This window comes from Ascaphus truei, chromosome 19 (assembly GCF_040206685.1).
Source record: "Ascaphus truei isolate aAscTru1 chromosome 19, aAscTru1.hap1, whole genome shotgun sequence".
Lineage (NCBI taxonomy): Eukaryota > Metazoa > Chordata > Amphibia > Anura > Ascaphidae > Ascaphus > Ascaphus truei.
The window spans coordinates 21,441,800-21,456,854 of NC_134501.1; the positions used below are offsets into that span (position 1 = coordinate 21,441,800).

A 15,055-nucleotide genomic window follows, 5' to 3' on the forward strand; every position below is an offset into this window, starting at 1 on the left:
AATGAACTTCTTGTCTGTAGCAATATGTTTCTACAATTTATGCAAAAGGTCACATTAAAATGTACTTTTTGCATTAAATGTAAGACGCGTGGTTTCTTTTTATTCTTTTGTTTAGGTCAGAAAGGAGCAGCTTCATTCTGGACTGAATTTGGATACCTTAGTGGATTGTCAAACTGGTTTGAGGTTCCATCGGATACAATTCATTTCAAAAGAAAACTGGCATTAGAAATACCTCTTACCATTCAGTGTGGTGAGTTAACATGCTCGGTGATATCGATTTGTACAAACACATTGTAAGAAATGTAGTTATCTTGAAGTAACACTAATCAGTGTGGGACTTGCTATCAGAGGTCCACGGGGGGAAACTGATTGAAGGGTCCCGCTGTAGGACCATAACAGACTAAAGTTATAAATAGGGCTGTCAGGTGGCTTCTCCAAAAACACTGGACACAATGCGGAAAGGCTCGAGACACACACACCTCTCTCACATCTCCATGCTGTTTCCTCCTCTCCTTGGCCCCACACCCACGCTTCTGACACCCCCTCCTGATTGGCTGCATTACCCAGCAGCAGCCAATTAGGGTGGAGGAAGCTGCCCAGATCACTAGCAACAGCCCTGGTCTCTCCCTGCTCGGGAAAATACTGCTGCCCCCCCAAGCCGGTCAAGTCACTAAGTCCGGAGAGGTAATACTGGACACAAGTCCAGTACTCATGTCCAGCTACAGCAGCTTTATGAGCACCATAGATCTGAGAATAACTATATCATTCATTGGAGATAGAACTCTAAGCTCATTGAGAGGGCATACAAGTTGTTTCCCAACCAGTGACATCTGATGGGAGAACTGTGTGGGCTACTGAGGCCATTATAGAAGACCACAGCTCAGCAGCCAGGGACAACATCAGAAAAGTCATCCCACGAATATTCCTACTACTACTAGATAGAAACCTGACTTGTGGTGGTGTCAGTGGTCCACTCAGACACTGTTCAAACAATGGTGCAGTGGAGGTAAACCTCCATCAGTATCTGCAGTGCCTCCTCCCCCTCTTCAGCTAAATACTTATATATCTGAAGGCGCGTAGGGAAAGAGTGAGAAAGTGCCCTGCCTAACTTCCACCCTTTCCCCTGCTTCTGCTGATGGTGGTGCTAATTCTATATAGTAGTGTTGGTTTGGGGCTCCCTAGACTGCCTCGTTGTAATCCGGAGTGCTTTGGCCACCTTTGCCATGGTCAATCTGCCTCCCTGTCCCCTCCTACAAATGTAGCAAAGGATTAAAGCTGCAAAGGGTCCCATTAAGAAGCATTAATCCCCCCCCCCCCCCTCCATCACGTCAGGCACTGAACCCGGCGCTGCAGACATTTGCTTTTTCGAGAGCGGCACCGATGACAGTGCCTTGCTACATCTGTACTTCTCTCATCTCCTCGAGCTCCTCTTACCTGGTAACAAAATATAAAGAGAATGCTGTAACAAACAATGTAAAAGTTTTATAAGGACATCAATAGAAAATAAAACTAAAACATTTATTTAAAAAATCTGTCATCTAAAAAAAAACAACCACACTAACAACAAAACTAACTTAACAAACGTCATTAAATTAATAACTAATTTACATACCTGTCATTAATACTAAAAATAATTTCTATGTTCAAAATTAAAAACTCAAACTAAAACCTCAACCAAGTTCTACGTGTGTTTTTTTTAAAACTTTTTTTAGATTTGCTATTTTCTCACCCCCCCTTCTCCATCAATCTGTCAATACTCACTCTCAGCCACTATATACTGAATATCAACAATCCAATCACACATTAAACATCTCTCTATCTTGTACTCCTGCTTCTGTACATATTCCACCACCAACCAAGACTCAGAAGTAACTGCAGCAGGTCACGTGACTCCAATATTTACCTCTGCTTTGGCAAAAAAATATTGTAAGCTGCTTTCCGGTTCTCCGAATCGTATATATTCTAGCGATTTGCTAGTTTTCTGGTTATTCTTAGGGATCTAATTTGGCAACTTTATCAGCTCTTTGAGGGTTTGGTGAAATGATTAGCGAGAAATGATATTTGAAAAAAATGCTAACATTTTTGCAACTGCATTTCTGATCGTTTTGCACATCTCTACTAAAGAGTATTGAAGGTATTTCATTTGTGATATAGAGAATAGTGTATCTACTGTAAGTTTCATTTACACTACAAGTCTTCTTACCAAATATTGATGTTTTGTTCATTAGACCAACAGGAAAAGTATTCATAGCCATATTCTACACGAGCTTTATATTCGATAAAATGTCTTTGTTCAGGTAGCTGCAATAGAGTTATTAGGATTCAAAAGTTTACATGCAACACAGTTTAGTTTACTGTCCGGACCACCATCCGAAATGTTTGAGCCTCGGACAAATGTGTAGATTGGACATTGCTGCCAGAATACCTTCTGATCCCTTTCAGATCCATTGATACTCACATGGGAGTTAGGATCAGCTTCCTAATTGACCGTGTAGGTGTCATGTTAGAACTAGAGGATCTGGGAGAAGATGGCGTGACACAAAGAGTTGTCTTTCGTGGGCTGTGTAAAGCAATTGGTCAAAATATATAAATAGAGCTTGTCCTAATGATGCCCGCTTCCTCCCAATAAAAAAAGTCTTATTAAAGGGGGCTGTATGGTATAATCAAGGACTTTTGAAAGATTTGGAAGTAACCAGCAGGGTTCTAAAGCCCCTTGATGTACTAGAAAATGGAGAGTAGCATTGGCTAGAATCCAAATGGCTTTAGTATCAGTATAATACATGTATTTCTTCAACCTCTTGCTCTCCTTTTAGACCTGTGCCTCAAATGGAGGATCCTTCCCTTTTCCCCTGACACCTTTAAGCTGCAATCGCCTGATAACTGGACATGTACAGATAATCCAGATGGTACAAAAAACAGGTATTCAGACGACGTGACACATTTACTAACATACTGTAACATCTATTCAAACATCTTTCTGCAGGTAAGGTTTATGTCCCATATAAAATACATACATAACATAAACACTATTTATGGCGTGTATTCATTCATTTATAATATACGTAATATATATATATATATATATATATATATATATATATATATATATGTGTGTGTGAAAAAGGAAGATGAGCGCTCACCACAGAAAATACATAATATAAAGACAGTCTAATACAATGTATTAAAGGAACCCCAATATTATTGTGGGTTGTAAAGACAGAAACACTTAGAAAAATGTCATCAAAAGACCATCCCTGTGGAATCAGGATAATATGTGCATAATGCACACTTGCAGAGCAATAAAACGTTTATCACGGGTCTATGAAGATGGAGTAGTCCAGTAAATATCTAGATGGTATGTTGAATATTCAGGGTGAAAGTCAATATACCACTATTGTGGCTACCAGATGGATAATGGTATGTAGTGTCACAATGTAGGGTTTTAGGGAGCAGTCCTTACCCGAATTTATAGGTAACCGGGACCTGCAAGTGTCTGCCCCAACATCAGACCTGGCTCTGGAGCTGCATAGCGCCAGTCCCCCACTCCAGAGCCCACCAAATAGGATGAGTGTATAAGGAATATGCAATCCTTACCCCATTAGCTGGACCCCTGCATGCTGGATATAAAAGATTCACCAAACAGTCCTTGATATGTGATCATTGAGCTGAATGTAAGTCACTCGTCAGTGACTGCCGCAGCACAAAACGGAATCTGTACAGAGGGTAGATATTTTGCTTTGAAGTTGTTTGGAACTTCTACTTTGTTTAGACCACGTGATGGCGTCAGTTCCGTCAGCCCTACGCGCTTTGTCACTGCGCGTGACTTCATCAGGGAAGGACTAATGACATGCTGGAGGCTGTTTTCTTGTCTAAATTTTTTTTTCACAGCTGATTCTTGTCCATTAGAGTAATACAATGCCCCTCTGTATTATCCCGGTAATGCTAGGCCCCTTGGGAATCCTAGCGGGTCCTGTAAAAATGACCCCACAATACCTTTTGGTCTGTGTGGGAACGGCCACTTCCCTGCAGCTGGAGAGGACTGTTAAAGCAGATCCACGGTTAGAGCCGATCCCCCAGCAGTCCTCGTGCAGCAGGACGTGTGGCATGCCGTTTTCATACTGTGAAGGTTATATTGGACTCCCTTAGGCTTCTTCTGGGATCCTCACTTAACCAGGGTACTGTCCCTAGCTACAACATAATACAATAGACAGGGGCCTGATATATGAACATCCCTAACTCTCCTCCCCGAGGCTCCACTCCTCTTGTCCTCCTGGAACCCAATCTTCTCAAACCTTCCCCTCCCCTTATGTACAGATATAGCCACTTCTATCTATCAGCAGCCACAGAGCATGTAACGGTGCACACTGTGCCAAGTGTTGACGATCAGTGGCACAGCGCTTTGCAGGGGGGAATGGCCCATCAGGGTTAACACAGCGGGCGTCCCTGCTTCTGAATGGACTCCCGCTGTGTGAATCCTACCGCATAAGTCTGTAAGAGATGCGCACTAAGAGTGAGACTGAATCAGTCACTCTCCCTGCGCGCCTCTCACAGGCGATCGCGTGGCTTTTATTTTAATAACACAGTATTAAAGCAAGGGATCTCCAGAGCTGAACCGCATTCATTTCAGCTCTGGGGACCCCCTACTTCCCGGGTTACAGGCACCCACATGGGGTGCCGGTATCTTCGCCATGTTTAAATGTTCCACGTCACATAACCAGGACATTCAAACAATGCAGAGAGATACCGGCACCCCATACTGTCTACACAACATATATTTTTATGGTGAATTGCATTTCCATATACACAAACACACTATCATTATAAAAAAAAAATACAACTTTTTGACAAGGGTGTTTATAGCCTCTGAATAGTAAACGGGTGATGGGTGTTTTTCCCCCCAAAGAACTGCCCAACAATTAATTGAACGTTTCTCTGAAATAGGACAAAAGGTTAGAATGTACTGAGAGCAAAATTCAACTAATTCACTTGGTATTGCTTTCAATTTCTGTCATGGATATTGCAGTTGTGAAGAGTCGGAGCAACTTCCCTCTATACCTTTTGGCACTTTGCACAAGGGACCTCTTCAGTTATGTGAAAAGGAAAAACTGTTAAGATGTTCTGTTCAGAGACATGAAGAGAAACTTTTTGCTTTACAGGTATTTCTATTTACATTTTGTATAACTTTTATATTTGAATATCTATAATAATGAAAGAGAGCCTACCTGTCAGGGGCCAAATATCCAAGGCCAGGAAACCTAGGCACCTGACACATTGCAGGCATGCTAAGGGGACCGTAGGGTTGTGTACCTGTGTGTTCTTTTTTCATTTTTATGTAAACACATTCATTCTACGAGTAATTAAAATGTATCTGCCAAGCAAGTCAGACAGTGGGTCGGTGTTGTGCCTGAGGGCAGATAAGGAGAGTCAGGTGGATATTAAGGTTAGACATAAAGTAGACGAAGAAAGAAAGAGGAAGTCAGTTGACACGGGAGAAGAAAGCAAGAATGCTGGAGGAGAGAGAGGCGGAAAGAATTGGGGACATCGTAAGTTATTAAAGGAAAGTGACGGGAGGGAGAGAGAAGAAGCGGGGGAGAGAAAAGGAGTAGGGGTGGAGAAGGAAGGGGAGAGAGAAGTTGCGGAAAAGAGAAAGAAAGAAGATGGGGAACAGAGAGACAGTGTGGGAGGGAAAGAGAAGAAGCGGGGAAGAGAGATGAGAGGGAGAGATGTGGGGGGGGGAGAGAAAAGGAGTAGGGGGAGAGGAGGTGGAGAAGGAAGGGGAGAGAGAAGTTGCGGAAAAGAGAAAGAAAGAAGATGGGGAACAGAGAGACAGTGTGGGAGGGAGAGAGAAGAAGCGGGGAAGAGAGATGAGGGGTATAGGGAGAGAGAAGAAGCTGGGAAGAGAGATGAGGGGTATAGGGAGAGAGAAGAAGCGGGGAAGAGAGATGAGAGGGAGAGATGTGGGGGGGGGAGAAGAAAATGAGTAGGGAAAGAGGAGGTAGAGAAGGTGCGGAAAAAATAAAGAAAGAAGATGGGGAACAGAGAGACAGTGTGGGAGGGATAAGTCACAAAGGTAATGCATGCTGATACTGAAGTTTTTAATTTAAAAAAGGAGGAAGGTAAATTATTAACAAGATTAAAAATATTGTAACAACTTTTTTAGAGTAGTTAGTTCATGTAGAACAAATTGCAGAAACGTACAATTATGGACATTTTCAGAGAATTCAAATAAGCAGGGGAAGATTTAAAAAAAAGCAGATGAACAAAAAAAAACAGGTTTATTGAAGTAGGATATGTGAAAAACATATTGCGTGTAACAATAGGAAAAAGTGAAAATGCCACAATCTTCCACAAGTATCCAAGGGAATTTTATAACTAAATTAACTTCTTTAAGTAGTAATATTGGACACATTATGGTGAAATTATCATGTACTAATAAAACAGGATGGGGAACTCTTATTTAGTAGGTGATAAACCAAGTACAGTATATACAGAATGCTAATTATGTGTCACAGAAGACCAGAACTTTTAACACCTTTTACCAGCGGGATTACTATCACCAGACAGGACACAATAATTGAATAATTGGACTTTATTCTGGCAAGCCAGCAAACACACAAAATACATAAACACAGTGCAACACTCTGGGTGGGGGGGAAGCCTCAACCAGGTGCAGGAGCCTGCTTCAGAAGGCTTATCCTGTCCGCCTCATGCGCCAGGCTTCTCCGACGCTTCTCCGCTGAGATCAGTGCTTGTGTATCCTCTTTTACACAAATCTCCTGCCAGCGCGTCTCCGATCAGCTCCATCTAAGGCTGCGCTGATAGTGCCGGCGACGCGACATCGCCGTCACGGCAAAACAAATGCATTGTCGCCCGCGCTTATAGTGCACGCGACAAAAACGACGGGGGGGACAGTGCTACCAGAAATCTGGTAGTCACTGATATTTGATTTTTTTCGGCGACGGTCTCCCCTTGCGGCCAATCAGGAGCTTCTCCGTGCCCCTGCCCTCCCCTTTTATGACGTCAGCCAGCGATGTCGCCTAAACTTCAAATACAACTCATCGCGACGGCGACATCATCGGTTGCTTCTCTGTCGCCAGCTGTATAAGCGCAGCCTTAGTCTCCGCTCGGCGGCTTCTCTGGCGCTACACTGTGAAGCGCAGTGCTATTCCTCACAGAGCACTTTTGAAAAGCCCGCCAGCCGAGTCTCTGATCCACTCCAGAGATTGGCTGCTTCCCTGCCCCGGACCACCTTTGCCACTAGCAGTCTACCTTTTGTCCTCAACCTCAACTAATTCAGTTTTTTTTTTAAACATACATGCAAGTAGGAAATGCAGCTGCATGCTGTGTGCGGATACAGGCAATCAGGAAGGTGAAAGCGATTCTGATGCAAGGCCTAGTTCAACCTTGTGTAGAACCCCGTAAAAAGTTTTTAATCAGTGTCCCTGACTCTGGCCTCAATTGCTCCAGCTGAATTTATTAGGCCCAGCAGCAACTTGTTTGTTCAAACTCTTTGCAAAATGTGTAAAAAGTAAAAGGGCCTGCGAATTTGCTGCTTAAAAGAAGCGAAATAGTGAACTTTGGACAATGTAGACATTTTCACTACAACTTTTGATGTTTAGTGAAAATGTTCATTTTTTTTTAACTTTTTAAGAGTTTGCAAAAAAACTGAATCTCAGCAAGTGTGCAAATCTTTAGTCAGTACCACAGAAAGACAGATGCGGGAGTTAATTTTACTCACAAATAAGAACATTGAACAATAGTCTCTGCAAAACTGGGCTTATATTTATGCAGTGAATTAGAGGGGAAGGGAATGTGTTTAATTCTTCATCAGACCTTATTAAAATATTTTAGTTGCCAATCTTTGTAAAGCACTATGAAATATTGCCTTATAATTATATTATAATATAAAAATTAATATAAGGTAATGCAATAGTATTCTTTTTTTTTTTCCAGTTTAAAATACCTAAATGTTCAGAATGTTTTAGATTACACATTATATATGTACAATATGAGTAGCTGTATCTTAAAAATAACTCGCTAAAAAAACAAGCATGCCAAGAATATGTGGGCTTTAGTAGCCTCAAGAAAAAAAGTGATGATATACAGTAACTCTTTTGTTCTTTTCTTTTTTTTAATTCACAGAAATCTAATTTAATTCAACCTCATTCAGTTGTCCCATCTGCAGTCAGAAGCAACATAAATTCATCGTTACAAGTGAGCCCTGGAGATTATATTTACTTATACCCCTTGTTTTGACTTGTGAAATATGATGTGCGATGGTATGATACATATTTGTTTCTTGTACAGTCTGTGCAGTATATTTGCACACAGTTCTGATTTTCCTATTGCCTATTGTGCTCTCTGTTTTGCTTATGAAGAGCGTTTTTTTCAATGTAAAAATAGTCATTTAGGCATCTTTGATACCTGCAACATTCTGCATGTGATGTATTACACCCATTTCATTTCAGTATTTTAATGGGCCATTCCTGTGCTTGCACACACAGAATATCTTTTTTTGGCAGGTACAGTGCCTACACTATCAATTATATACTGTACAGCATAACATTGGTAGTGCAGGTACCAGCGGAAGGGATCTACCGTAATATGTCTTGGCCAAAAGATTGGACTAAGTGACTTTGGGAAGAAAAGATATATAGAAATGAATCAAAGAATATATCATAATGGATAATAGAGGCTTCTTCGGTTACTGTGAGAGCTGCAGCCATACTGACCAACGCCCTCATAATTACAAATAAAAGTGTATGCATTGTCTGTTTTTTTCCTGTGGGGAGTTCTAAAATCCTTTAACTTTGAAAAAAGTCTCTTGGCTTTTTTGAGTTCATTAGCTAAAAAATAATAAAATAGGAAAATTAGCTTTTTTTTTCAAAGATACCAATAGAGAGTAAAGTCTACAGTTTGTGAATTGTTGTAAATGTAGCTGTACCAGCTAGAAATAGGAGGCTTCCGCTTTTTAGATGTCCGATTTCACAGGTGTCCGATTTCAGCCCGATGTTATTTGTATACTGTAATTACCAGGTATAATTGTTTGCGAGTGGAAGAAATTTCATGTCAAACAATAACTGTGTCTCCAGACAAAAATTCTCTTCTCGTTACAGAAAAATGAAACGTTTCAGAGACGCAGAAGCCACACAGATAGTTTTGTGCCCAAGAGAAGAAGATATATAGAGCACCTGAAATCACATCAGCCACCTCACAATGCCGTTACCTTTGAGGGACAAGTACAAAAGGTTTTTATGTTTCTACATTTGTATCTAATTTAGAAAGTTTGGAGTATCACCTACAATGTATACATATTTGTATAACATCTTTCATATAGGTTGTTATACTGCACCTCCTAGTGGACTGACCTGAGTTCTTCAGAGATGTAGCTTTCTAAGTTTATAAGACCATAGCAATATCTGCAGTAGTATATATAGATGTAGCCAGACTTACTGTTCCCATGCCCTTAGTGTCGGAAGTTGTGTCAGTATTGTGGCCAAATACATGTAAATCTTTCACAAGAAACAGCCCATTGCAGTTACAATGTTTTGCAGTTATAATGTTTTTATTTCAGTGAAACTCAAGTTGTCAGTATTGTGACCAAATTCCCCATCACTAATGTCAGCACTCAATACATGTAAATCCTTCACAAGAAACAACCCATTTCAGTTACAATGTTTTTATTTCAGTGAAACTCCCATAGTATAAAAGTATAATAATGTATATGTCTCTGTGCATACTCCATGGAATGCATATGCGGGTCTTTGAATGTTGGAGCAGGTGTGTTCTAATGGAATGCATATGCAGTTCATTTGGGAATAACAGTCTATTGTATGTAAACTTACTATACATTTAACTTGATAATCCACTGCCAGAGGATAGGGTGGAAGCAATCATTTGTATGAGTGGATGAAAGCGATGTACTGCCTGCAGTTTAACTCGATCATGCAGTTGGGATGTAGGTTAATTTCTGTGTTGGTTGGTCCGTACTGGTAATAGTAATAGTATTGGGGTAAGTACTCGGGAAGACGTATTCAATCTCTTTGTCTTAGAAAGTTGCCATAATCTAACATACCCATCCATGATGTGTTTAGTGCCAGTTTCCGCCCTCTTGCCAGAGCGCACTATTCTAATAAATGAATCATTAATGCTTAAGTTGGATCGAATAGAATTCTAGCCTTTTTGTTTTATTTCATAGAATGGGTACTTCATAGCGGTATAGTGATACATTTTTGATAGAGCTGCCCTCTAATATGTACTGTCTTGAATTGCTGAATATATCATACAGTATATGCATAACTACAGGTCGGTTTAGTAAGCACCATGTTTATGCCCTGTACAAACGGACTGAGACAAATTTGATTAATGCATAGTGATTTGAGTAAAGTGTGCTACTGCTACAGTAGAGAAATACAAGGTCATTAAACATAGAACGTCAGTGTTTAAAGCGAGACATGTCTGTACTGCATCTTGTTTTGAGACACCTGTGGGGTTCCTTCTGTGGCATTGGAGGACACAGATTCTTTCGGCTCCCTTAAGGCTGATGAGTAACATAGGCGAAGATATTCAGTGCTCCACCTGCCGCCCATATAATGAACTGCAATAACATAAATAACCGCACAAACAATTAATCCGAATGACCGTAGCCGAGCCGCAGACGTGGTGCGGACAACAAAGTGTTCACGCAGGTGTAGCGCCGCACTTCATCACACCCACGCTGACCGTAAGTCTTAATACATCTGTACCACTTAATCTTGGTCACTGAAAATCCAACTGGCAAAATTAGTAATAATATATAGTGTAGGAGCAGCCAAAATTCTTTAATAGTTAATTGTTTGGGGCGAGAGTACAATGCCCCACACCTATGCATTAAAGGCTCTCGATCAAACACTTCAGGACCTCAGAGGCAATGAAATTACACTATTATATGTGGAGTTGTTGTCGCTTTAGCAGGTGATTTCGCATTAAGAAACAAAATAATGAAATTATCCCTTTATAAATCTCAGTATTTTTTGGTGTCTAAATGTTCCAGAGCAGGGCCGGGTACTTTCAGCTAGTATTTATATATTATCAGGCACGTACTAACCAATCAATAAATATTTGTTTTCTAGGTTACAATTCCCACAGATAGCAGTGATGAATCAGTAATATTTGAAGATAGTAGGGAAAATGGTAAGGAGAGAGATCACATTACACTGTAAATGATACCTTATTGCATTGCATTATCATATACTGTATAACAAAAAATCAGTTCTTTACATATGTAAACTGTAATTACATGTGTGGGGGGAAATTGTAAGGATTATATCAATGAAGAACTCACTGGTCTGCTAAAACGTATCACAACTTACAACGAATCTGCATTTCCTTCATTATTAATATGTTTATATGATTTTAAGTATTTTTGGGAACTGCTCAATAAAAAATGTATTGCCAGCACTAATATTACCCCTCCTCCCACTTTCTTATTTATTCTGCATTTTAGAATTGGTTGATGGGAGACGGAGAAGAATTGTTTCTGCTAAAAATAAAGAAGATTGCGAGGCTAACATAGACACCTGCATATCAGACAGGTACGTTCTAAAAATGTTAATGCTTGCATTTGCTGTGTGGGGGAGTGGGACTCCATTCCATGCCATGTCTACTTACAGCAAGGTGAGCTAATCCTATATCAGAGGTGCTACTTATCCTCCCAAATGTGATAAACCACTACTGTATCTACTCCTCGATATTCAGCACTTGGCCTCCTCAGCAGAGGCAGGGCCGCCAACAGAAATCTCAGGGCCTAGGAGAAATTTGGCTATAATACAGACCCAATCACCACCAAAACCAAGAGGAAATAGCGTGCAAACATCATGCCTCCAAAGGTGGATAAAATTAAAAGCAAAAAATTGAAGTCAAATTAAGTTCTTTAAAAAGCAAGAGCTCACCAGGCACTCACTGTCAGCGGATCCCAAAACGCTCGGGCAGTCTGAGTCAGGAGGCAGAGCTACAGTGGCGTCATTGCGGAAGAGGGACGTGAGATGCGGCCGCAAGGATACAGACCAACCCCAGCTGTAGGACACCAGGACTCTGCATCTTATGCTGCGAATGGCAATTTTTAAAAGCGCAAAAGACCGGGGATCTGGGGAGTATTTCTCTAGGTCTTGCGTGTGTATGAAATGTTAATTGTATTACACTATATATCTTTTCTTCATTTGTGTCAAACTTCACACCAACTGGGAACGTATTGGCCAAAGATACCCAGGCAAGGAACTACCAATTGCCAGTCTGAGATCTTTCCACTGCCCGTTATCATCTTACTAAGTGTAATTAGAACATTGTGGTCTCATTAGTGACCCTGTAGGCAACATATTGTGCTATGGTCTTCTCTTTTTCTGCTTATTTTATTGAATAGTTTGCGTTCTCTGGTGAGACCATCTGAGGACCATGTGCACCATTTGATGCATTTCTGGGACTGTTTGTTTGGCATGTATTTGCATTTCATAATCTCTGAACATTGCGCCAAGGAGAAGTATTTTTCTGAGTATTAAGCTCCTGCTACAGAATGCAGTAGCTGATCTGAGAGAAGACAACTTCGTTGGGGCGAAAGAACTGACTCCCTGGAATCCAAGATGGATGCCTCGATCAGAAACAAAAACCGCGTGGACTCTGAACTGAAGAGGTGAAATCCCAGATCACGGACGTCCTCGACTTCTGCAACGATTTCAGAATAAGAGGCATCACAAAATCTGAGTTGGATATCGAAGACATCGTGGGCAGATAGCTTACCTCTGCCCTACAAAGATCAAACGGAGGAGCCCTTCGCTTTGTATAGGTGCCACAGAGCCCCAACATCCCCTTGCAGGTCTTCTCAAATCTCTCCCCCTCCACCCTTGCACGATGGCGGAATCTCAGGGAAATAACTGTGAAACTGAGAGGCAGCAACGTTAAATACAGATGAGCCTTTCTGTTTAAGCTCTTAGTTATGCAAGAAGGGATATCCTACACGCTGAAGAAGCCAGAAGACGGCTCGGCCTTCTTGGAAACACTGGACCTTGTCGTACTGTCAGCCTGGACCCATCCCCAAACGGAGAAAATACCAGCATTGGAGCCCACGTGGATGGCAGCACACCCGAGGAGAAACTCACAGACACACGTCGTGGCTTCCCTAATGACATCTACTGAAGCAAGTGGCAACGAATATCTCGTCGAGCGATTGCAAGACGCAGAGCAACCACTTATCTGATGAACCGACGCCCACTATACCGCACTAGAAGCTGAAGCCTACCTGGGATGACGAGGGGGACTCGGGCTGCATTCCCTCCTTTGCTGCAATCGTTTGGCCCATAGAGAGAGACTAACCTGATTAGAGCCAGGCCGTTCTCCACCACGGAACGTCCCAGTATAGATCCTGCTCTGATCGGGAAAGCGACGGAAGGGTAAGGCGGACCCCCCTCTCCACCTTCCTTTTTTTTAGTCGTCTCCCCTCTCCCAAGCAAGCTTTCTTACATTAGCCACTGAAGGGGTTAGACCAGCGAGGCCTTGCTGCGTGGGTCCCGGGGAGTGGGTTGGGCTGGTTCCGTCCTTGCTACCCCTCCTCTCAGCTATTGAAAGGCCCTACACTTATACTCCTCGACCTCTAGCCCCAGGCTGGTGAGCTAGTTTGCTCAACCCTACAGCCATCTCCAACGAACATTTGAGCCTGTCAGGACTATGAACGTTCTGAAAGCTGACAGTAACGTGTTGGGAGGTGTTTTGCGGGTCAAGTGGGTGGTGGAATCTAGTTCCACACCGGGTCCACAGGTCCTGACCTCTGACTTCCCATCCATGGCGAGCTACCAGTGACCCCAGGTTCTGTCGGGGGTAGAGGTTCCGATGTCTGCCCCTTGTAAAGTCCCACCATAAGTTCAAAATGTTAAGAACTTGAAACTGTTGTGTTGTTTTTTTAATAATGTGAAGTATAATTATTTCCATTGTACAGTTATGTAACCAAACACCCGATAAATATATGATCTCCTGGGAGAAAGATCTGAACACCAATTTGGACTTGGATATATGGGAAGATATATGGGAGGCCGCCTCCAAAAACTCATAATGTGTTGTGATCAAGGAGAATATTTACCAACTAACTTACAGACAGTACATGACTGCTACCAGATTACATTCTTATCTCCCAGATGTGTCCCAATTGTGCTGGTGTAATTGCGGTGATATGGGGAGTGTACTGCACATATGCTGGTCATGCCCTAAAATTCAACTACTATGGAAGGAAGTGTTTGCCTTAATATATAGGATCTTGGGGATCAATATTCCCCATGATCCGCTATATATATTGTTAGGAAAACCTATAGATAACCAAAATTAAAAGGAAGCTAAAATTATTTCCCAATTTTTAAATGCCACGAGGTGCACTATTGCTAGGAATTAGAAACAACCTGCCCCTCCCTCTCTATACAACCTGCCCCTCCCTCGCTATACAACCTGCCACTCCCTCTCTATATAACCTGCCCCTCCCTCTCTATACAGCCTGCCCCTCCCTCTCTATACAACCTGCCCCTCCCTCTCTATACAACCTGCCCCTCCCTCTCTATACAACCTGCCACTCACTCTGTATACCAAATAAACAATAGCATTGGGCATATAGTATACATGGAAAAATTCTGCCTATCTACATGGTTCCTCCTCACAGTTGTCACAGATTTGGACCCCTTGGTTCCGACATACTGGTATATCTCCCTATTTAGATTAAAATATTCTGAATGTTGTGATCTATACTATATTAAAACTGATGTTTAACATATATGTACAAATGCTGTATCCTTCCCTCTTTCCCTAACTCCTCCCCACCTCGTGATTTCACCCAATTATATGCATCAATGTATCACACTCCTTTTTTTTGTATTCCCCCCCCCCCTCCAAACCCGGCAAAACGACTAATAAAAATGTAAGTAACAAAAAAAAAAGAAAACATTTATATATATATATATATATATATATATATACAACAAAAAGCAGCAGCCAGCACTCCAAGCAACAAATGTAAAGTCAAGGTGCATGCTCCATAGAAATCAAT

At 41.7% G+C, this 15,055-nt stretch overlaps 1 protein-coding gene across 3 annotated transcripts in view; it reads left to right on the top strand.

Annotated features, from left to right (window-relative positions):
• Window positions 1–15,055, top strand: part of MORC1 (MORC family CW-type zinc finger 1) — a 75,057-nt gene that overhangs the window by 42,436 nt on the left and 17,566 nt on the right. For 2 of the 3 annotated variants that reach the window (XM_075576846.1, XM_075576848.1), the window contains exons 15-21: window positions 116–250; window positions 2,814–2,919; window positions 5,024–5,156; window positions 8,143–8,214; window positions 9,093–9,248; window positions 11,112–11,172; window positions 11,486–11,573. In XM_075576846.1, coding sequence (XP_075432961.1) covers window positions 116–250; window positions 2,814–2,919; window positions 5,024–5,156; window positions 8,143–8,214; window positions 9,093–9,248; window positions 11,112–11,172; window positions 11,486–11,573 — 751 coding nt within the window. The remainder of the gene's footprint in view (window positions 1–115; window positions 251–2,813; window positions 2,920–5,023; window positions 5,157–8,142; window positions 8,215–9,092; window positions 9,249–11,111; window positions 11,173–11,485; window positions 11,574–15,055) is intronic. The other variant, XM_075576847.1, reaches the window with a different exon arrangement.